Source organism: Corvus cornix, chromosome 22 (assembly GCF_000738735.6).
Source record: "Corvus cornix cornix isolate S_Up_H32 chromosome 22, ASM73873v5, whole genome shotgun sequence".
Taxonomy (NCBI): domain Eukaryota; kingdom Metazoa; phylum Chordata; class Aves; order Passeriformes; family Corvidae; genus Corvus; species Corvus cornix.
The window spans coordinates 4,307,055-4,331,016 of NC_046351.1; the positions used below are offsets into that span (position 1 = coordinate 4,307,055).

Sequence of the window (23,962 nt, forward strand, 5' to 3'; positions counted from 1 at the left end):
CAGGAGATCTTTTTGTCATGATGTGTGTTCACATCCAAGGCTCAGCTCTGCCCACAAACCCCTGATCCCAAGTGCTGCTGGAGTGGCTGTGCCTGAGGGAGCCCCCTGAACGTGTGCCTGGGGAGGTGCTGTGGGAAGGAGCCACGTGGGGCAATGGGAGTTTCCCACCTGGTTGGTCAGGTTTGGGAGTTGTGTTGCTTTCTTAGACCAGAACAGGATCCTGATCTCTTCCTGAATGGCAGCTTCTGGGAAGTGCTCACAGGGTGCAAAGGTCTACACTGCACATTCCCTGAGATGTCGGGAATAAACAGGATCTTCTCCAAAAATTATTAAGGGATTGAAGCATCTCTTGTGTGAGGAAAGCCTGTGGGAGCTGGACCTGTTCAGTCTGGAGAAGACTGGAGGGACTCTCATTAATGCATACAAATGTCTCAAAGGGGTGTCAGGATGGTGCCAGACTCTTTCCATTGGTGCCCAGTGACAGGACAAGGACATAACCTAAACCACAAGATTTTCAACTCAACAGGAGGAAGAACTTCTTTCCATGGAGGGTGGCAGAGCCCTGAACAGCTGCCCAGGGAGGAGTCTCCCTGTCTGGAGACATTCCAAACCCACCTGGATGTGTCCCTGTGTCACCTGCTCCAGGTGCCCCTGCCTGGCAGGGGGTTGGACTGGATGCTCTCCAGAGGTCCCTTCCAACCCAACAATTCTATGATTCTTTCCTTAGAAAGAGGGGAGAAAGGAGGAAGAAAATTCCTGCTGGATGTGTCCAGGAGAGGTTGAATCTTGTGGATAAGAGGAGCAGAGCACACAGATCATGGACTGCATTAGCCAGGCATGGTATGAGGGCATTCCAGTGTCAGAGAGCTGATCTCTTGCCTCCAGGACAAATTCAGCTGTTCTCAGGAAAGGAGGGCAGTTTAACAACTGTGTGACTTCTCTAATGAACAGGAAAAAAATAATTCCACATTCCTGTTTCTCAGGTTTAACTCTTTTGGGAAATGCTGACACTTCTCTTCAGTCCAGGGTATTTGTAGTTATCAGGCCCAGAAAAGACTGAGAACACCCAATTCATATCCAAGTACAAACCTTGCACCTCTGGAGCTTGGGTCTGAAGAGCAGAGGTGCTGGTTTAGGGTCTTCAAATCCCTCCACGGGCAATTAACCTGCAACGAGGGTGTGTGTAGCACACGCAGTAAATAAACCTTTCAGTGTACAGAGCTTGCCTTAAACTTGATGCTGGGGAATGAGAAAGTGCCTCTCTGATGGAAAACAGAGGCTTCACTGTCCTGTTTCCTTCCTGGCCAGCAGCAGCCAGTGGGGTCAGACAAAAGCTGTGAGCCAGGCTGGAGATGTCCCACCCTGCAGAGCACTCGGGGCTCCCTGCACTGCCTCTGGTTACTGACCTGCTCCAGGTGGTGCCCACAGGAGCCAGGGCAGTGTCTGGACTCTCCTCAGTCCCTGATCTTGCAGCTGGTTCAAGTCCAGGGGTGGGAATGGCAGCGATGCTCAGGGGAGCCAGGGTGGTCTCCGGAGGATGCAGAAACATGAACTTCCTTGAAAACTCGGTCCAGCACCTTCTCTCTTTCCCCCCTGGAAGATTATCGTCTCATAAACAGAGCCTCCCAGCAAGTCGTTTGCAGTTGTGTTGTAATGACTTCAGCATGTGTCGGTGAAGGTTGTTCCTTCCCACAGTGGGACAGGTTGGAGGCAGCGGTGCCGGCTCCGCGTGGGGAGCGCAGCACACCCCAGCCCCCGGGGCTGCCCTGTGCTCCTGAAGGAGCTGCGTTGTCACGGTGCTTCAGCGCGCCTGGGAAACGCACCAGGCCCACCTGGGAGCTTCTCCCTGCTCCTGGAAATCACCTCATCCAGCCAAGACACAGCGCCGTCGGATTTTGTAACTGAGCTGCCAGAAACACTGATTTTAGGACAAAGAGCCCCAAATACTTGCTCAGGCAGCTGGAACCATGTGGGTGCAACTACCTGAGCTCATTCCTTGAGAGCTGGGTCCTTTCCCACAGAAGATTCTGCTGAGCTTCTCCCCTTGCCCAGTTGATGCTGTTGGATCACAGCCCCAGAAGACTTCCAGTGAATTTTCAGGTTTGTTGCAGGTCTGTGTGCAGGACAGAAATTCTCCAAAGTTCAAGAGAGGCTTGGAGAGAAGATTCAATGTATATAGGGCTGAGGTTCAGTGCTGACTCTGGAATAGCTTTTGCTTCATAACAACAAGAATTCAGTTATAAGGGCGCCTGCAAATGTTAGGAGCATCTCATGGGTGATATATATTCTTAATTCCTTTAGAAATAGCTCTCTTATCTACCATTCCAACTGTATACAGGATAGAGACAGTTCCAATCCAAAACCCTGTATTCAAATACTCCCAAAACTTTGGAGTGTTCCACATCTGGATAGTATTTAGCAGCCTGGACCAGAATTTACCTAATTATTAATTGCCACCACACCCCTCACTGAGCTGCACCCAAAAAATGTATGGAGACAGGATAGCTGTCTCCGACACTTTCCTCATGGACAATCATCAGCACTCACCAAACCCAGGAAGGGTCATTCCTGTGAAGCAGAGTCCTGCTGTTGCTCTCCCTGGGCAGTAAGGAATTAGCAAAATTGGCAAAATTCATCAACAGTCTTGGCAGAAAGTCATGTCCTGGAGGTGTGAGCACAGGAGATGGATTTGCAGGGAAGCTCTCCTGGAGCCGTGGCAGGCAGGGAAGGTGGGAACAGCCCATGAGCTGCCTGGGGCTGGACCTTCAGCCAGGGCAGCACTGGCTGGGATCCATCCTGCTTTGTCCAGTCTGGGTTTTAAAATAACAGAGAGGCTCCCACCACTTCTGGGGGGAACATTTCACAGATGCCCAGACCTCACCCATAGGAAATGTCTCAGCTTGAATTTTCCCTCATCCCCATGCTCCAAGTGCACTGTGGTTAAAGAGGTGTTAAATTTCCACCCCCTCCACTGGGCTGGTTGAAGCAGCCCTTTGGGAAGCAGATAAACATGCCTGTAACAACCTGCTTTAAAAAATCATGGTGAAGGAGAAGGGCAAGGAATTAAACTTCAGGAACAGCGAACCAAGGGTGCCTGAATCTGATACAGAGCCAGGAAATTCACATCGTTGGACCAGTCATCTTGCTGGCCACAGGCCTTCCTCAGCTGCACAAGTACCAGCCCTGCTCAGAATGTTCTGCCTTTTATGAAGGAGTTCTTCTTCCCTCTGTTTTTCAGTCTTCCCAGAGTCATGTCTGTAAGTAGGTAGACAGCTGAGAGTGGATAGATTGGGGTTTTTTTAATGCTCCAGAGATTTATTTGCTACCAAATGTGGCTACTGACACTTAACAGATTGGGGTTATTATTGTTGTTATTCTGATTTGCTGCTCTTACTTCTCAGCACACTGCCAACTGGATTATCCTGCTTTTAAAATGTCATTTCAACTGTTTGAAAAGTCAGTGCAGATAATCCAAGGGGAATGACAAATCCGAAAACTTCTTAAGAAACTCGCCAAACCCGCGGTTCATCTGACAGGGAGGGGCAGCACAAAACATAGATGGAAGTGAATCAGAGAGTCATGGAATCATTAAGTTTGGAAAGATCCTCAAGTCCAGCCATCCATCCAGCACCACCACCATGTTCACCACGAAACCACGTCCCTGAGTGCCACATCCACACGTTTTTTGAATGCTCCCAGGAATGGGGACTCCACCACTGCCCTGGGCAGCCTGGGCCAGGCCTTTCCAACCCTTGCAGTGAAGAAATTTTTCCCACCATCCAAGCTGAACCTCCCTGAGCACAACCCAAGGCCATTTCCCCTCATCCTGTCACTTGTTACCCAGAACAAGAGACTGATCCCCACCTGGCTACAACCTAAGGCTGAAGCAACAAGTGGTGCTCTCCAGAGGAAACCTCAGGTGAATCCCACGTGGAGGCCACTCCAGCATTTCCTGGGCCGCGTGTCCCTGGCAGTTCTCCAGCCTTTGTCCCTCCTGTCTCCATCACACAAAGCTGCCATGGCACAGCAGCCTGGCCAGAGAGGCCCAAGTGCAGCTTGGGTTTACAGACAGCTCCAAAAGAGCCTCTGCCTGACACCAGCAGGTCTGAGGAGCACCGAGGTAACTCAGAGTCAATGCAGTGTTGAATTAACTGTGAATGCAGAGGAAATTCCATGGCTGGAACTGTGCCCTCCTTCATTTTTCATCTGCTCCGACTGTTTCTTCTCTCTGGGCTTTAGATCTAGCAGGACTCAAGGCTTTATTTGCCTTCAGACCTTTCTTTTTTCTCCAAGTGACCTCGTGCTTCAACTGCAGAGGAGTTCCAGACATGGAGACACGGCCCATCCATGGAGAGCACAGGAGGGTTTTTGTTTCCAAGTGAAAGCATTGCCGTTTCATTTCTTCAGCCATCATCCTTTCCATGATGCACACTCCCTCTCTTCCACCCAGATGTCTCAGGCAGACCCTGAGGCTCCCAAAGATGGAGCTCTTGGCTTTTCCCAAGAAATCTTGGTAGGCTCTTGGAAATTGGGACTGCAGAGTAAAAAGGAATTTTTTTTGTTCCATGGAAAGTTGTTGCTTTGCCTCTGGTTTCCTAAAGGAGAAATGGAGGAAAAAGGTACTTATTTCTTAAGCTGTCAGAGTGGACAGGAGATCAAGAGCTTCAACCAGCTCTGCTGTAGAGGAAAGATGGATTGGAACAGAAGGAAGGGATGGGTTCCCTCAGGTCTAAGGAGTTCTGCTGTCCAAATGCAGAAGAATCTGACAGAGAAGCTTCTTGCTTATTCTCCTTTGAGAATAACAGACTTTCCTGGCTCTCACCTTAGGAAGTCTTTTCTCCATATCCTATGGAAACAAGTTCTATGCAGTCATTCTACGTGTCTGCCTCCACCCATGTGTCCCTCCAACTCCCAAATAAGCTTTGAACCATTGGCTGAACACACTGGTTGAGGAGCAGAGATCCCAGAGAGGATTATGGCCCTGATGGTTCCTTGGAAAGGGAAGAGAAGGACTCTGCCCCCATGAAAGGGAGTCTTTAGTTCGACACCAGAGACCTGGGGTCACAAAGGACCTTCCAAACACCCTGAGTGCCAAGTCTGGCCCTCACAGACCCCAAAGTGGACACAGCCAGACCAGGCCCTCAGGAAAATCTGCTACCTTACTCCAAATTAAGATCCTCACTCTTTCCCCACTCCCTCTGCAACATCCAGCTCACATTTCCATTTGTTAATCCTGTCCCACAGTAGTTACACAAGGCATTTCTGCTAGCACAAGAGTTCTGTCGTCTTTATTTCTGGGAAAGATTTATCAGACAGGAATTCCTGGATCCAGTCAGGAGTTGGTCTTTGGGTTTGATGGTCTTACCTGCAGAAAACAGTTTTGTACCAAGGGACAGCTTTGTACATTCTCAGAGCAGCTTATCTCTGCAGGTACAGTGAAGTTTGCTAGTAGGGGTTTTGCTCCTGGTTCCTGCTCTAATATCACAGCACTCAGAGCATTTGGACCAGTACTCATGGAAACATTAATAAATACTGTCTGCTGTCAACCCTCTCCAAAAATGCCTACAAATCTCAGGGTACTGAGTTCTTCACAGACTGGGGGTCAAATGAAGGGAGTGTGAAGAGAGTTCGATGAAATAATCTTGACTCGTGACCTGTCTGGAGCCTTGCCCTGAGGCAGCCGAGGTGTGCCCCCATGCAAACCCTCCCGCAGCTCTCCCAGGAGCTGAGTCCAGTTAGGAAAGGAAACCCTGGCTGGTTGGAGTGGGGATAGAGCAGGAATCCTTCAGCAGCAGAGGGATGTTTCAGAGCAGATGATTTGGTGAATATTTCTGCATTGCAGAGCCCTGGGCTGCTCCTTCTGGCCTCGTTCAGCTCATTTGGGGAGTACCCTCAGGCTTGGCTGCTGAATTCCAGTCAGGGATAAATGCTTGGGCTGCACTGCAGGGAATGGCAGGGAGGGTCTGACCACACATGAGCCAAACTCTGTCTGCAAGAGGTTTTCAACACGTTGGGTTTTGAGCAGACCTCACCCAGGTCTGTGCCGGTGCACACGTGTGTGTCTGGGTGTGTGGGGTGTGAGACCACCCAGCGAGGGGACAGCTGCTGCCTCTGAGCTCAGCGTGGGGCTGGAGGGCTTGGAAAGAGAGGTGCTACTGCCTGGAAAAGGTGCAAACGTGGGCTGCCGCATGGGGAGGGCCTGGGGAGCCTGGGTGAGCCTTCTCTTGGTGGCTGCCAGGAAGGATGACCTGGCCACCACACCGCCCCTGGCTGGGGCTCAGCTCTCCTGGCAGGTGGGGGTTCACTCCGTTCTCCCCAGCAGAGTGTTTTGAGACATAAGTGAGATTTCTTTCTCACATGTCACAGGGGTCACCTAGGGCTGGAGAGAAGCTGCTCATCCAGAGCAGGAGGCGCAGCAGTTCGGAAAGGCATCGCATGAGTTCACTGCTCGCTTTCTGCACTGATTTAACATTTTGCTGGCTGTGATGCCTGGAGCTGAGTCGGCATCAGTCTCTCTCTGAGCCCAGAAGGTGTCTGAGTCACACATTATCTTTGGAAAGGTCAGACACTGTTATCTGTCAGACATCTGAGTGCTCTTCCTTTGCACTCGCAGCGAGTTCACAGCAAGTGTCTGTGAGAGAAAACATCGTTCTCCAGCATTTCTACAGGCACTGGAAATGATGGGGTAAAACCTGTTGGGTCCAAGTGCTGGTCCCTGCACTGCACTTTGCCCAGAGCATAACAAACACCCTGTTTCCTTTCATTCCAGGGGAAGCTGGACGCCCTCTGGGTCCTGCTGCGGAAAGGATACGACCGCGTGTCCGTGATGCGTCCCCAGCCAGGAGACAAGGTACCAGCGCCTCCAAACCCTTCCTTCCAGCAGGGAACAGCAAAACCCTCTGCCTGCCTTCACCTGTGGGGCTGAAGGCAGACACTGCTGACAGCTTAGAAGCAAACTCTCAGTCACATCTGTCAGCTTTGTTTGCAAACAGTTCGTGGGGTTTGGCTGGTGTGGTTTCAAGCCTGAACTGTCCAGGTGCAGGGACAGAAATACCCCTGGAAGAGCCCAGCACAGTCTGCTCTTAGAGCACAGAGCTGCTCTCCACCAGTTACAGGAGAAATTGTAATGAGTAGTAAGGGATATTTTGACAGGACTGAGGGAATGGCTGGAGCAGTGTCAGGGGAGGTTTAGGTTGGATATCAGGATATTCTGTGATTTTCATTCGTTAAATTCCCCTCATGGTGGAAAATGTCAGTTAGATTAATGTCTTATGCAGTCAGTCACACACCCCTGACATGAATCAACAAAGAGCTTGGAGCTGTTTCAGGAATATATTTGTCCCAAAGTGTAAGTAACTGCAGCACTGTGGAGGCTTCAAGAAACTCAACTGCACATGAAACAACAGTGTAATTTTCTGGTGGAGAATCATAGGCCTGTAGCATTTGGTTCCCTGTGGGCATTTTTATTGAATACAGGACCTTTTTGTGAATTAAAAAGTTTAATATTTTATTCCTTCCCAGGGAAGATTTGCTAAAATGTCTTCACTGATTCTGATTTATGGGAGAAAAGTCGGAAACATAGAGGTTGCTGGTGCCGGGCAATTCTCCCTCAGAAACCAGGGCCTGAAGAATGCCTATTCTGTGAATCCATTTTTTGACTCAATAAGCTAAAATGACAGATGCCACTTCCATTTATGCTGGGGAGAATCCAGAGCAGTGCAACCCTCACAGTTTGCAGCAATTTCTCCTGGTGCAGCTGACAGAGGCTGCAGCCTCTGCAGTGACACATCCTTGGACTCACCCTCCTGTCCTGGAGCACGAGTACCAGCAGAATCAGCCCACACAGGTGTGATGTGACCCAGCCTTGGAGTCAATCAAGCCCTTTATGACTGATTTGTGCTGTAAAGGACCTCTGACCTGGGCACAATCTAATTTAGTGTGAAAGAGGAGCTGGCTGAAAATGCACCCAGGCTTAGAGCTGCTAAATACCGGCTCCTCTCCGGGTGACTCCTTCGTTTGGGCACTTCCCTGGGTAGATATGAAGCACTTCCAGGCCCTTCTGCAGGGTTTTCCTCTGTGTCAACAAAATGTGAGCTTGAGTGTTTGGCTTCTGTGAATAATGGTGTGTTAGGGAGCATCAAACCCCCTGCTGCTAACCACTGTCAGGTTTAAGGGAGCAGTTTGTGTTTGTCCCCTCACAGCAGTGACACAGCTCCCAGGTGATGTCCCCCCAACAGCACAGGCAAAACCAGTCTGAGAACTCACTGTAAAACACTGAAATGGCTTTCATTGGTTCACACAGCTGAAATGACAGAATTAGTTCGGGTTTTCCCCTTTCCTGTTCAGCAAAGGTGTGTGGCTTTTGTTTCCCTACTTCAGATTCAGACTGAGGAGAAGCATCCTCAGTTCAGCTGCACGATTTCTGAGTCATCTCCCATCTTGATACAGACATTCCCATGATTTGGATGCCAATTTTAGTCTGCCCTACTTCACTTTCTCCTAGAAAGGGATTTTACTGGGCATGAGGAAGGTTGGCTTTACAAAAGCAGAGGCTTCAGTTCAAGGGACCAAGAAGGGATGAGGCAATATTGCTGTTAACTGAACTGCCAAAAACTACAGCTGTGCCTTGGGAGCCAAATTAGGCAAAAGGAAAAGCAAAAGGTTGCAAAAATAGTTGCAAAATTTGCACCTCACAGGATAAGAAGACTCTCAGCTCTCCTGGATCCCTGCCACATGCCTTTGTTCTCCTCTGTGCCACTGTTCCTCTAAGAGACATTTAAATGCATGTCCAACCTTAGGATACAAAGGCTGCCTGACTCAGGCTGTTTCAGGGCTTGTGGTTTCTCCCAGGTCAGCAAACATCAAATATTATCTCATAAAACACGTTCCTGCTTTGGTGAGCTTGGAAATCCAGGGGGAAGGTCAGTGCTGAGTTGATGGGAATGGCAGCACAGAAACATCTGCTGGTGCTGGCTGCAGCTGTCAGTGCCCTCAGAGCAGAGCCCTGGGGCACCACGAGGAGTCTGCTCTCCTTGCAAGGGAAAAAAATACCAAGGAAAAGGAGCAATTCCACAGAAAATCTTTTTAAAAATGAATCCTGTGTCTGTAGGGCCGCATTGCAGAAGAAAACGATCAGATGTTGCACTGAAGTGATGGGAAATTCCTACCTGCGCAAAGAGCTGTGTGGCCAGAATCCTCCTGGAGCAGGAGCTGCTGAGGGACAGGAGGCTGCACCCAGCAGGTTTAGATGTTCCTGGAGCTGCTGAGGGACAGGAGGCTGCACCCAGCAGGTTTAGATGTTCCTGGAGCAGGAGATGCTGCGGGAGGACAGCCCCAGCCAGGCAGCCCTGCACATGAGCACGCAGACGCCTGGATCTCTCCCAGCCCGCTGTTCCCAGGGCAGGCTTTGCCAGGGCAGAGCTGCGAGAGGGGATTTGGCAGTGGTGAGCCCACGTGTGCATTCCTGTGGCCTCTCCCTCCAGGACCAGGAGCACAAGGACAGACTTGGTCCTCTCCAGGCTGCAGAATGCCCAGTGGCGAGCCCGGGCTCTGGGAGTGTCCAGGGGCAGGATTTGGTCCTGTTCTGTTGGGAAGCAGAGCTGGAGGAGTGCCCTCCCCAGCCTGGCAGCAAAGGGGCCCCTCAGGGCTGCTCCTGGCAGCTCCAGGTGGGGACTCAGATGGTTTGGAACTCCAGCCCTGCTGCCCAGTTCAAACCCAGCCTCGCTGGGCAGGGGCTCCAGGAAGCTCCAGCAGCTGCAGCTTTGAGGTCTTGCTGCTCAGGGCAGGGCAGCTGCAGCTTTCCAGCTTTTCCCTGACTGCCCAGCTTCATCCCGATGCTGCAGGGGACCAGGTCACCCATCCCTCCCATCCCAGGTGCTCCCAGCAATGCTGGGCTCTGCTTTGTCTCCCTGGCAGGCGCCCAGAGCAGTTCCAGAGGAATCAGCTCCATTTCAGTGCAGCTGCTCCGGGTGGATTCCACAAGCTGAATAAACACCTCCGAGTTACTCAGCAACACCCCAGCAAGTCCACACTGCCAGCCCTGAACAAGCTGCCAGTGGTGGGCATGCCCTGAGAGCAAGAGAAGCAGGGGTTAGCAGAGCATCCCACAGCAACCAGCAGCCTCAAAGGGAGCCACCAGATCAAACATGGAGCCTTCTCAGGCTGGACAAATACTCAAACCCTTGCGGGCAACATGAATGGCTAGTAAAGAGGAGCTCGAATTTGCACACAGGAGCCTTTGACCATATGATATTCCTGACAGCTGCAAGGAGGAGCTGTTTTGATAGCAGTTTGTGCCTCCTTCTTTCTCCTCTCTTTCCTGAAGAAAGGGAAGCAGATTTCAGACCCAGTGCTGTCGAATGGGCTCCTTAATTCACCCACCGATCGAGATAAAAAAGTGAAGCCAGATGAAAAATAACTGAAAGGCATCTCTGTTTGCTTTGGAGCCTGGAAAGGAGTTGGACTGAGTCCCAGGGTTACATCATTTTCATATATAAGCAATCCCTTGCTATAATCAGTGACTTTATCCCCCGCCAGCGCAGGAGCTGAGCTGTTCTGAAGATTCCTTGCATAGAACAAAACACGGGTTCCACCTCAAGCCCTGCGTTGAGTAATTGCTGCTGTTTATCTGCTGCAGCCCACGCGGCTTCCAGGGATCCATGAATTTGTCAGGAAAGATGTCCCCTGCCCCGAGGGTCACATCAGGCTGGGACCAGACACTGCTGCAAGGGCAGTGACTAACGCAGTTCATGCACGTGGCAGAGATATTGTGGGCCTGAGGATTCCCGTCCTCCCCTGCTCCCTGTGACCTCAGACAGTCCCTTGTCTTTGCCTCTTGCCTGGTCATGTCCCGGGCCCTTTAATGAAGGTGGGGATGCCTTGTCCTGGGGCTGTTCCCTCACTGCAGCAGGTACAGCCCTCACTGGGCAGGGAGTGTGGGATCCAGGGTTGGATGGGTTTGGAGGCAGAGCTGAGACCTCTCCAAGGAGAACGGCTCCAAGGGAAGGGATCCCTGCCCACAGCAGGACCCCAGCCCCCTGCAAAGCTCCAGTGTCCCCAGCAGCAGCAGGATACTGTCATTGCTCCTGCAGCCCCTGCCAGCCCCTGACTGCCCCAGCAGGAACAAACCAGGGAGCAAACCTTGATCTGGTGTGCAGGGGGCTTTTAACAACTCATCTCTGAGCCCAGAACAGAAGGAAAAGACAGGGATGCTCAGGACCTGTTTTGAAGTGCACCCAGAGAGGCTGAGATGCACAAAGAGATAATGAAATTCTGGGTTTTGGAGTCAGACCTGGGGATAGAGGGTCTGAGGTTACCAACAGACACAGATGGTTCCAATAAGGCAAGGAAGTGAGATCACATGGGATTCCTGTGGTCTTCTCACATTTTCAAGAGACTAGGTTTGCATTCTTGTCAGCATTAATGAGGTTATTTTTACATTGGAAACATCATCAGAGAGAGGTGATGTAAAAATATATACATTTTTTAGAGAACTTTATCACTTTTGTAATGGAATACAGGAATGCTTATTTGTGCAAATTGCTCACAGGACCCAAACAATTCATGCTTCTCTGGAATGCCAGTTGCACTTCCTTGATAAATGTTGTTCTGTCAGGAATTTATGAGATTATCAAAATGTGTTTCAAGCTCAGACTTGGCCAGGAACTCTTCAATCAGGGAGCAAACTGTGTTTTAAATTGTTCTTGTATTGCATTAGTTGTGGTTTTGTTTTGTGCTTGAATAGGTGAATATAGATCTAGAAGGGTATAAATAGAGGAAAAGTGTAACAAAGCCATGTGTAATTATGTGTAAAGATGTGTCCTACCTGAATTAATGACGATTGAGGGAGAAGAGGGTTTTTTTGGAAGTTTACTGGTGGAATCACACCACAGTGGGTCCCAGTGCCAGGGCTCTGGTACAGATTGTGGTTGGTTGTGATGAGAGCGTGAGGCCACCAAATACATGAAAATGTCCCCATTAAAGTAATGACAATTGTTCTTTTCTCTAGGAAAGGAAAATGTGTGTGTGCATGTGCTGACATAAAAATTGGTCTTGATATAAACAGAGCAGTCAGAGTAAGAAATCAGACATTTACAGCCAAACTTCCTGAGCCTTCACCACGGAAAAGCACCGTGGAGAAGGAGAGCTCTGCTAATTGCACGGTAACATTTCCTTCTTCTCTGTCCTTTCTTATGTCTTTGAATGACCCTTAATCTGCTGCAATAATGGGGTGTTTCAGAGAGGGATTAGCACTGGCTGCTGCACCACCTGAGGAATTTGGGTGTCTCTATTTCTGGCAAATTCAACCCCTTGGAAAATCAGGTCTGCCTTCCTTGACTTTCCCTGTCTGATGGAGAATGCTGTGTGCTTGCAAAGACCAGTCTGGGAAATAACTCGTTGTCTCTCACTCCCCACACAGAGCTGAAATGCAGGGAAATTAAATCTGAGCTGAAAGGATTGGGGCAGTGCTGCCACACACCCCGGGGCCCCGTTCACTGTGGTGGTGTGTTCCTGTGCTCCATCGTGCCAGGAGCTGTCCAGGTGTAAATTAAACCAGGAATTCTGCCTTATCCGAGGCAAGGGAGAAGAGAAAGTGTAGGCAGCTACAGGGAGAACCACTGGGACACTGTGGTGGTACTAATTCATCTGAACTCTAAACAGGGGATCTGTGAGAGCAGCTGGAATATTCTGTTAATGTAGTTCAAATCCTCCCCTAACCACAAGGAACAGTTTTTCTTGCTGGTTCATTTTCCCATGCACAGCTCCCATGCAGCGTCCAAAGAGGAAATTAGGAGGAAATTCTTCCCTGTGAGGGTGGGGAGGCCCTGGGACAGGTTTCCCAGAGCAGTTGTGGCTGCCCCTGGATCCCTGGAAGTGTCCCAGGCCAGGTTGGACGGGGCTTGGAGCAGCCTGGCACAGTGGAAGGTGTCCCTGCCCATGGCAGGGGTGGCACTGGGCCTTAAGGTCTTTGCAGCCCATCCCATGGCTCTGTGAAGTGAGTTCTCTGAAACCATGAAATGTGTTTTATTATCGAGTAGCCACAGTGAAGGGTGATGTATGGTCAGGTATTCCTGATTAATGAGGAACATCATAAAGCACACAAGCAAAATCTGTCACCCTGGAAAATCCCCTGGCTCCTGCCTTATTTTGAATTAGGAGCCTATTTTAGAGATTAAATTCAGATATAAGGTAATTGTCTGACTTCAGTGTCATGAATGGAAACCTCCTCCCAAAACAAAGAGCAGAAACCAGGAGATAGGATTACAAATCCCCCTGGTTTAAACACCAGACACGGTCCCTTTGCAGCCCTGAGAGTAAAACCAGCTGTGCAGCCCCCCAGGTCACCCCTGCACATGTCCATGTGGCCACTGCTGTCCCTGCAGACCCAAAGCCACCCAGGCACTAACAAGGAGCTGCTGTTTAACCCATCCTTAGGTCCCAGCTGACAGATTTCTCCTGACAGGCAGCAGAGCCTGAGAACCAAACCGTAACCTTTCCACACGTTCTGTTGCAGTGTGGTTTTCCATTAACAGCCATGGAAAAGTTAACCTAAACATTAGCTCTTTTTCCTGGAACTAACAGCTCCAAAGCCAAAAGCCTGGGATCTGCTTCTCAGCCTGCAGAGTGCTCAGGGCTGGGGGAATGAAGCAGAGCTGGCCCTTGAGCTCCTGAGGCAGCTCCTGAAGGGTGCAGTCAAACCTGATCCAGGGCAGGATTTATCCCAGACAGAAGTAAAAGTTATGCCTTTAATATTGATGTCAGAAGCCGAGGCAAGCCCAGCACCAGGGACTGCGGGGATGGGAATTATTCCTCACTAAAGCTGTAGGACAACATTCAGTGGACAGCAATTCCCACTTCCTCGAACCATTAGCACCGCTCAGGGTGATTGTCCTGAGTCGTGGAAGGTGAAAGCAGCCATCAAGCTGTGTTCTCACTTTCACATCATGGAAAATCCTGTCCTGAATCCTGCCCTGTCCTCTTTGCCCAAGCTGCAGGCAGGGAGATCCTGCTCAGGTCACTGGTTTCTGGAGGCTGAGGCTCGCTCCTCCTCTCCAGAGGGGTGTTTACCACTGCCCTCAATGAGTTGTTCCAGTTGTTGCTGCCAAAAGAATGCGCTTCATTTTTCATTTGAGTTTTTCTCTCTCCTCCTCATACCCAGTAGGTTTTGTTATTCAGCCCCCAGATGAAAGGTTCCAGGCAGGCTGAGGTGTGCCCCTGGTGTGTCACTCAGTTTCTCCAAGCCTGAACTGCCTCTTTCCAGCAAGGCAGCGGGAAGAGCAACCAGATCTTCCTGGAAATGACACCCATCCCACTGCAGGAATGAGCCAAGAGCAGCTCCTGCAAAAGCCATCAGGGCTGCTGCTGACATTCCCATGCCCACTCATCCCTGGGAGAGCCACGCTCCTGAACTCTGGCACGAGCCAGAGTCTGGGACCATTAAGCTCATTCCCACGCTCGAGTTTGGCAAGGCAGCAGCCTGTATCGTCTTGTTTCACTTCTCTTTTTGCTCCGATTGTTTCCTCTTCAGTAGTTCTCCCAGCTGGGTCAGTCCTTCATGGTGTGCTCAGAGGTGTCACGCCCCAGCAGCTGGCAGAGCAGGGGGTGTTATCAGGGTGTTATCGGGGTTGTGGTGGGTCTGGAGAGCTGGGCACAGATGAGAAGTGATGAGTAAACTCCTGAGTGAGATTTCACTGAAGGCTGAACGGGCAGAACCACTCTGTGCTGTGGGGCCTGAGATGCAGAGTCCCATATGCATAGCTATGGACATTGCAAACACACACACACACATATATATATGCTCTAAATAAGCTCTTATATATTTAATGATTTTAAATTCTTCATTATGTTTAGTTTCCTCTTTTCTTCAATAAGTCCGGCTTTTGGGTTGTTTGAAGAGAACAGGATTGTATAAATACAAATATAAACCATTGCTTTAACATCTGTATAGACCCAACCATGTCAAGGCATCAAAGAAAGTTAGGTGGGTTTTCTGCTGACTTTTCCTGCTGAATTTAGGCAGGATGCTTGTCTGCAGTGGAGGAGACTGCCCCTGGTAAAGCTAGAGTTTGGTGTAATGGCACTTGTCACTAGTTTTGATGTTTATCCTTCTCCTTTGGGGTAAATCCCACCTCCTCACTGGCTTCATTTTGTACCAGTCTGTTCCTGGGAGTTAAAAAGTCAGATCTAGGATGGTTTGTAGTACTGACACCTGACAGAAGACTGGGTCTTGCTCCAAACTTTCTCACCCTGCAGTGCTTTTCACAAAATCTTTTAAGGCAAACCATAAGAGGTCACAGTTCTCAGTGCTGCCTCTGCAATGAGAGACCGGGTCCTTAGAACCCCGTTGGAGTGATGATCTTATCAATGCAAGTCTTCCTCTTAATTTGGGAGAAAATAGCTCAAGTCTCCAATTTTTTATTTATTGAGTGGCCAAGGTGGCAGGACTGCCTTGGGAATGGCAGGTTCTGTGAGCAAGGCTGAGATCCAGGCTCTGGCCTTAGGAATGAGCCACAGATGGGAATGGTTTCGGTGTGGTGATGTTTTATCACGAAATGAGACAGATTTAATGCTGGTTTGGTGAGTAAGAGGCACGGAGGTGGCCGGGTGATCACCGAGCTTTGCTGCAGCATTCCTGGCTGTACCAGGCACGCTCAGGCTGAGCCCAGGCTGCCTAACAAAGCCCAGAAGAGAGTTTAACAGCTTCCTAAAACTGTCTCCAGACCCCTCCGTGTGTTTAGAAGGCAGCAGGCTGCCAGCTCAGGTTTGCAAGCAGGGATATTTCAAGCTCACAGGATCCCACCCTATCACAGAATCCGCCTGGGAACTGGGGGTTACCTTGGCAGGGGCTCAGAGCAGCAAAACCCTCTGGGAGCGCCAGAACCAGCGCTGACCCCAAATGACAAAAGGCTGGTGGGAAGGTTTCTCATCTTCCAGTACCTCCTACAAGTTTTTGTGCATGCTTGAGTGACAATTAGGTATCACATCACAAGTTGCTTATTAAATTTCCTTTTCTCCCCCTCTCTCTCTTTTCCTTCTTCTCTTTCTTTCTCTTTTCTCTATTTCTATATTTCTTTTTATTTCTCTCTTCTCCTTCTCATAACAACAGGGTAAACTGGGATTTTGTTTATGGAAAGTCTGAATTACTAATGACCCATACAAAACAACATTAAGGATCATATCTTTTCCAGGGCCTCTCTTTAAACCAGGCAAAAGAAGCCAGTCCCAGTGTTTTATGGTCTTAAAATGTTGATATTTTTCCAGGTATTAATTCCAGCTTGATAGGAAACCAAGAGAAACAGAAACATTTTTCATCTTTGCTTCAGAAAAATGCTCTCCATTTTCCTATGTTAAAGAGAGATCTCCTGGGTCCTCTGGAGGGCATGCATTGCCCTGGGACCCCTTCCCTGCCCTGAATTCCCTCTTGGCTGTGCCGTGTGCGAGCTTCTCCCTGAGAAGCTGGAACCACAGAGAGCAGGGCTGGAATGGAACTGAGGAAAAAGCTTCCTCCTGGTCTGAGTCCTGCTGGGATGGGGGCTGGAGAGTGAGCTGGTCAGAGAAAAGAGAAATGCTGCAGTGTCCCAGGGGAAGGGTCTGTCCTTCCCGAGGCTGGATTCAGCTGGACACTGGCAGAGGGTCCATTCCCAGGGCTGGATTCAGCTGGACACTGCTGAATCCCAGTCATGTCTGGCTGGGCAGGTGCTGGTGCAGTGCTCTGAGGCACAGCCCATCTTCCCTATCTGTTTGCAGACCCAGGTGAAAGCAGAAAGAGAGGCAGGAGGGGGTGGGAAGTGGCTTGGACAAGGCTGTGGAATCCCTAGGAAATGCCACAGCTTGGCTGAGGCAGCTGCTGCTCCGGGTCCCTCTCATGCCAGATCCCTGTCCCAGCACAGACGCTCCCATTGCTCTCCTGAGCACTCAGCCCCCTCACCCACATCCCACCCTTCCCCTCCAGCCCTGGCAGCGTTCCTGCCTCAGCCAGATGTGGAGAACAAAAGGAAAAGCTTGGATCAAGTGAGCAGCCCTACGGCACTGACGGGGCAAGGGCGGCCAGGGGAGAGGAGAGAGGGGAAACAGCCCCACGGCTGAGTGTCCATGGCCACAGACTGTCCCATGGGTGAGTGTCCATGGCCACAGACTGTCCCCACGGCTGAGTGTCCATGGCCACAGACTGTCCCATGGGTGAGTGTCCGTGGCCACAGACTGTCCCATGGCTCAGTGTCCATGGCCACAGACTGTCCCATGGGTGAGTGTCCATGGCCACAGACTGTCCCATGGGTGAGTGTCCATGGCCACAGACTGTCCCATGGGTGAGTGTCCATGGCCACAGACAGTCCCATGGCTCAGTGTCCGTGGCCACAGACTGTCCCATGGGTGAGTGTCCGTGGCCACAGACTGTCCCATGGCTCAGTGTCCATGGCCACAGACTGTCCCATGGGTGAGTGTCCATGGCCACAGACTGTCCCATGGCTCAGTGTCCATGGCCACAGACTGTCCCATGGGTGAGTGTCCGTGGCCACAGACTGTCCCCATGGGTGAGTGTCCATGGCCACAGACTGTCCCATGGCTCAGTGTCCATGGCCACAGACTGTCCCATGGGTGAGTGTCCGTGGCCACAGACTGTCCCCATGGGTGAGTGTCCATGGCCACAGACAGTCCCATGGGTGAGTGTCCATGGCCACAGACTGTCCCCATGGGTGAGTGTCCATGGCCACAGACTGTCCCCATGGGTGAGTGTCCGTGGCCACAGACTGTCCCATGGCTCAGTGTCCGTGGCCACAGACTGTCCCCATGGGTGAGTGTCCGTGCCACAGACTGTCCCATGGCTCAGTGTCCGTGGCCACAGACTGTCCCATGGCTCAGTGTCCATGGCCACAGACTGTCCCATGGGTGAGTGTCCATGGCCACAGACTGTCCCATGGCTCAGTGTCCATGGCCACAGACTGTCCCCATGGCTCAGTGTCCGTGGCCACAGACTGTCCCATGGCTCAGTGTCCATGGCCACAGACTGTCCCATGGGTGAGTGTCCATGGCCACAGACTGTCCCATGGCTCAGTGTCCGTGGCCACAGACTGTCCCCATGGCTGAACACTGAGTTTTCCCAGGTGCTGCTGCCCCATCCCTAAATCAGCTGTTGGAGGTGCAAGAGGGAGGCCAGTAACTCCTGGTTCCTTTGCCTGCCAGTGCTGCTCTCTAGAAAAACAAGGGAAGATGCAAGACTGGACTGCCCTCACTGGTTTTGCTGAATCCACTGCATTTCAGATCTAATAATGTCTCCATGTTGCTTCAATTGTCTCTTCTGAGGCACAGCTGTGACTCTCCCCCCCGAGCTCTGTGGCTGCAGAAAGGGAAATAAAACCTCGCCAATGCCTTCGACACAGCAGCCTTTTAACATCCAGCCTGTTCCCTACGTTCATACATCCTGTATCTCCAGCTACTGCCTCCCTGCTAAAGAGACTCCTGGAACTGGATCCTTATCTCAAGCTCTGGTATAATCTGGTTAAGGAGTTTTTTTTCCTGGGATGAAGGTGATGTTTCTGTTTAAGGCTGCAAAGTAGCATTTAGTAGAAATGGGTTCATTTCTTGCCTCCTGGATGTTCTGCCACCATCTTCCACATCCACCCCACCTTTATTTGGATGCTAAGTCAGGTGATAAATCTTGGTGGAGAGCCAGGAGGAGCTGGTAACTGGTGGCCATGGACACACATGAAATCAGTCATGAGAAGGTCCCTGACTGGAGAGATCCTGCACTCCTCTTGCCTGCAGTACCTCAGATTTTGGTAAAAGACCAAACTCAGACTTTCCTGTTTGGCATCCAGACCCCAAAGCTGGTCAAGGCATTTGGGCCCATTTGTTCAGAGGGTCTGTTACTGCGCTCTCAGCTTCTGTTGCCTGTGGGATGAACAGAACTGCCCTGGCAGCGGGGAGCCCTGTACAACCCAGCACGGGTGGGTGACGAGCCAAGCACCCTGCTCCTCCTCCAGAGCGTGCTCCAGGTCAAACAGGGCTGGCCATGGAGCAGCTCAGTGATGCTGATGTTTTATATTCCTGCTGCAGTCAGGGGTGCAAAGCCCAGCTGTGACTCAGGGTCCCCTTTGCGTGAGTGCAGGTGGGAAAACAGCTCTGGCCACGAGTCCAGGGCAAGCCAGGTTCTCCAGAGCTCCAGGGTTACTGTTTGTGCTCACACTCTGCCAGAGCACAACCTCTGCACCTTTGCATCGTGGTTTAATATCCAGCTTTTTGCCTGAAGGGGCTCTCTCCCTCCTGGGCCTGCTTTGCATTTGCACTCAGGGCACCAGTTAGACATTTTCTGCCCCTCGTGTGCAAGGGAACAGTCATTTGTTTCCTGGATATCCCCTTGTCATTCCTCTGACAGTTCCCCTCCCCAAGGAGCTGTTAGCTTCCCCATCTCCTCTGAGGCAGTGAAGCTGCCAAAGTCCATCTCAGCCCATCTGGACTGAAAACTCCTCTCTGGCACTCTGCCCCCATCTGCTCGGGTGAGAGGAATGTGGAGCCGTCAAACACAAGAACTCCCTCAATCTGGCAGCGCACGTGAAGGGAGGAGGAAGCCTGGGCTGTGTCTGTGCCTTCCATACGTGCTGGATGCCCTGCACTGACCACTGCCCAGGAGGAGAAGGCACTGCCAGGCAGGGCACTGCCTGCTCAGGGCAGCACAGCTGCCTCGGGAGCAGAGGAGGAGACAGGGAATGGCAGTGTGAGCTAAGGGAAGGGCACACTGCATCCAGCGTGAAGGAGCTTTGAACTCTAAATTAGAGCAGTGGAGATCACAGGGGAGTGGGCCACAGGGATCTGATGGTCGGTGGCTGCTGGGCCAGCTCTGGGCCAAGTCTGGCTGTCACGTCTGTGCTCCCGGGTTGTCTCTGCATCTGTGAGCTCTAAAGGGCTCTTAGTCCTCAAGCCCTGCCCCAGCCCCAAATTCAAGGATTTCTGAGCTTCAGTGCATCCTCCTGAATGCTCTCAGGGCAGTGCTCAGTTCCATTTGGATCAGCAGCTCCATAACCTCATTCTTGGAGCATTCAGACAGAGCATCTCTCCACACAAAAACAACTGCAGCTATTTGTTCTCTGGCCGAGATTTCTGACTGCTGCCTTTTGTTCGGGTTTATTTTATTCTCAACATACATAAAGAAAACAAAACCAGTGCAAATAATAGTCTGAAGCAGCTAGAGTTGCGTGGCAGGAGATGTGGCACTGGAACAAGGAAAATATTCTTATGGGTTTTTTTTCTGAGTAGAACTGGTTAATCTCAGGTTCAGACTTTCCCTCACTCAGCAGGCCTGTCCCACAGTATTTACTTAAAATCTCAGCAGAGTGCATTGAAACAACGTTAGAGGTGAGGCAGGAGCTCGTGAGAGCAAACGGGGCCGGGTGCTGCGGGACGGGGCAGGGTGTGGGCTCACTGCAGGCTCTGCCCTGCCTGCCCACAGCCCCTGCCAGCTCACTCTGCGCTGCACTTCGTGTTGGCATTCTGCCCCCTGCGAGGGACAGCTCAGGGAACAGAGGTGCCATAGCTCTGTGTGGGAGCTGGGCACTCCCTGTCCACCCCACGATGTCCTGCTGTGGGGACAGGCCGGACAAGGGACACCGCGGATCCCCGGGGAGGGCATTGCCACTGCCACGGCCACTGCCATGTTCATGACCCCCTTGTTCCCAGCGAGGCCATGCGAGGGCTCAGCCGCCCCTGGCCAGAGCTGGCCGGGTCATCTTGAACCCGGTGCAGTTCAAGGCGCTGCGAAATCTTTGTTTTCCTTAAAGGCCCTTGCTTGTCCAAGCCAGGCTGAGCTCAGCTGGGGCCGCTCCACAGCCGCCCTCGGCCAGGAACCCTTTTCCCTCTGCTGAACGGGGCTCAGGCAGATGTTTCTCCACATCCACGGCTGGCAGAGCTCTTGAAGAGGAGCTGTCTGTGCACCTCTGTCCCATCCACAGCAGCTCCTCCCATCCCTGTCAAATCCTTCCAGCACCGTCCTCCCTGCAGAGCGTTTGTGCCTGGGCTGGGGACAGCAGGGAGGAGATGCAGAGCTGTGCAGGGGATTAAAACTGGCTCATGTTGTTACCCCAACAAATCTACTCCAGCCTGCAGGGGCTCAGTGCTCCATTTGGCATTTTTTCACCAGGAAAAACATTTACTTTGGGAGAGGAAAGAGTAAAACAGAAAATAAGCTCACCAATCCAAAAATAAAGAATGGATTCAGAAATCCTCTAGTGCCTTTTTGGATGATTTCATATCTAAAGGAATGAATCCATAATACAGTAATGCTGATTCTGACATTTGAGTATTTACAGTGGGATCTTTTGCAGGTGGAACTTAGAAGAAGAAAAAAAAAAAAAAGAATAGCTCAGAGGGCAAAGGTTTTGTTTAAAACTGTACAACAGACTGTAACTTAGCACCAAAGAGCAAGAAAAGCAGTTTATTGGCTTCTCACGAGCACTGGGGTATCAAGACATCCTGATGAGGAATGGATGCATTTCAGGAAAAATTCTGAGCAAGAAACCATCGTAGTTACACAAACCTTCCCTTGTTGCCTGGTTGGTAAAAGGTTGGAATGGGACGCAAATCCAGGTGTTTGAAGGAGAGGCTCCAAAGGGGCAAATCCCCCATTTCGTGCTGCTGGAAGTTTAAGAATGAAGTGTGGGAAGAGACATCTGTGGAGGCAGGAACCACAGGTCGTGCTCTGAGACACAGGAATGAGGGACAGGGCATGGGGAACGGCCTCAGGCCGATCAGGGCAGGTTTATGTGATGTATTAAGAGGGAATTCTTCACTCAGAGGGTGGGCAGGCCCTGGCACAGGGTGCCCAGAGCAGCTGCGGCTGCCCCTGGATCCCAAGGCCGGGCTGGCCGGGGCTGGGAGCAGCCCCAGGGCAGGGGTGGCACGGGGTGGTCTGCAAGGTCCAACCCCTCCTGAGAACGCCTCTCTCAGTTAACTCCGCTCCTCCTCTTGTCCCCCCTCTGTTGCAGGGCCGCTGCATCAACTTCACCCGGGTGAAGAACACGGAGACCCCCCCCAAATACCCCCTCAACAACTCGTACCCCTCCGCGCCGCCCCCGGCGCCCATCTACACCCCGCCGCCCCCCGCCCCCATCTACAGCCCGCCGCCCCCCAGCTCCCCTCACGCCCCCTCGCCCTCCTCCACGCTGCCCCCCGCGCTGCCGCCGCCGCCGCCCCAGGCCCCCCCCCCGGCCGGGCGCCGCCGCCGTCCCGGCCGCCCCCCCGCCCCACGGCCTGAGGGCCGCCCCCGCCGCGCCCCTGCCCAGCGCCCTCCCAGCAGGACTGCGCCTCGCCCCGCTGGGGCCCGGGCCCGCCGCGCTCGGGGGTGGGCGAGCCCAGCCCCGGCCACCCCGCAGCCGCCTTCTCCTCTCGTTTTCTCTCCTTTCTCGAACCCCCCCCACTCCCCCCGCCCCGAGCATCAGTGCCGCCAAACTCTCGGCGCAAGGAAAGCCCAGAGACTGCGGGGACTCGGTGAAGAACTCCAGTGCCGTCCCAGCAAGGCCGCGCCGCCGCCCGGGCCCCGACACCTCCCTGTGCCTTACCACGGTGACCCCTGGATTCATTGGGAAAAAGGAATGGGTAACTAGAGCAAGCTCTGTGCAAAGGAAATTCTCTCCGGGGAAGGACTGCAAAGGACTCTTGCCGGTGCGGAATCCCAGCCAGCGACCTGGGGACGGCTGACAGGGACACACGGGACAGCGACCACCCCTCCCTGCCAGCGAGGAGCGACAGCAGCAGCTCTGCAGGTGCAGGAGCCCAGAAACCTGGGCAGAACTGGGGACAGGCAGCTGTTCCCACGGACCAGGAACTGCAGACGGGAACGTGGTGTCACCTCCGAGGGTCTGGAAAGGAGAAGGGGGTGTGGATTGGAGGATGTTGGTTTGTGGAAGTGCAGGTGAATGGAAACAGAGTCACTCAGCAAACAGATTGCATGGGAAAATGAACCCCATCCCTGAGGACAAGGAATAATTGAGGACAGGTCAGCCTTCAGTGTTCCCAGTGGGACAGAGCAGGTCATAACCATTGAGGAATTTGGGAAAGGCGTGGTCAACTGAAGAGTCTTTGCATTCATTTTAGGCAATTCTGTCCATCTAGTCAGTCACTCCACAGTTCTGCAGTGTGATTTAATGCTGGTTTCCTGTTAGAAGGGAAGGACTCTGGATGTAAACCAGAGGTTCGGTGTCTCGAGTTCCCTAAATCCAGCCCTGCTTGGGCTCCTTGTTGCCGTCAGTTTGAAATGGTTGCCACTGATGCGTCCCTGTTTTTCTGTAAATTGAATTCTTTCACCTTAAAAATGTTTCCACGTGGATTGTTTTGTTTTGTTTTCCTTTCCTAAATAAGTAGCAGATGCCTCCCAGCTCGGAGTGAAGAAGAGCCAGTGTGCTTACTCACTCTTGTCAGGTCTCACCAGCATCACTCCTATTAGCGGTTGTTGACTAAGGCAAACCCCCTGGGACAGGCCAGATGGGAATCAGTCTGCCGAGAAATGCACTGGCTGCATTTCTCCTGCTTCCTCCTCACCTTCAGGGGACCCCCAGCACATCCCACAGCACCTCCTGCACACTCCTGTATCCTACAGCCATCCTGAGCACCTGCCTGCAGCCCAGGGCAAGAGCCAGGGGAGGTCCCTCAGCCCTTCAGACAGAGCTCCCTGATTGTCCCTCGGGATCAGTTCTCACAAAGCCCTCTGTGGAAATCTCACAGGAGAGAAACCACCTTTGTAGCTGCAGTTCTGTGAGTAGCGAAGGGTTCTCATCTCATTTTTTACCAGATAAAGAAATGCTTTGCCAAGTACTTCCTTCAGTGCTTTTGGAAATATCAATTCTAGCTTTTCTAGCAAAACAAGAAAAAAAAAAAAAAATCTCAAGTAGGAAAGGGAACAGAGGAAAGAGACTCAGTGGAGACCTACCCTGGACTCCTTTGGGTAAGGACAGCAGGGAACCCTTGGCACGAGGCT

At 51.8% G+C, this 23,962-nt stretch overlaps 1 protein-coding gene across 1 annotated transcript in view; it reads left to right on the plus strand.

Moving 5' to 3' along the window:
- ANTXR1 (ANTXR cell adhesion molecule 1) overlaps positions 1–22,243 on the plus strand; it is a 78,153-nt gene extending 55,910 nt beyond the window's left edge. Inside the window, 3 exon segments of the mRNA XM_039564287.1 lie at positions 6,770–6,850; positions 21,975–22,178; positions 22,181–22,243. Coding sequence (XP_039420221.1) covers positions 6,770–6,850; positions 21,975–22,178; positions 22,181–22,243 — 348 coding nt within the window.
- The last annotated feature ends 1,719 nt before the right edge of the window (positions 22,244–23,962 follow it).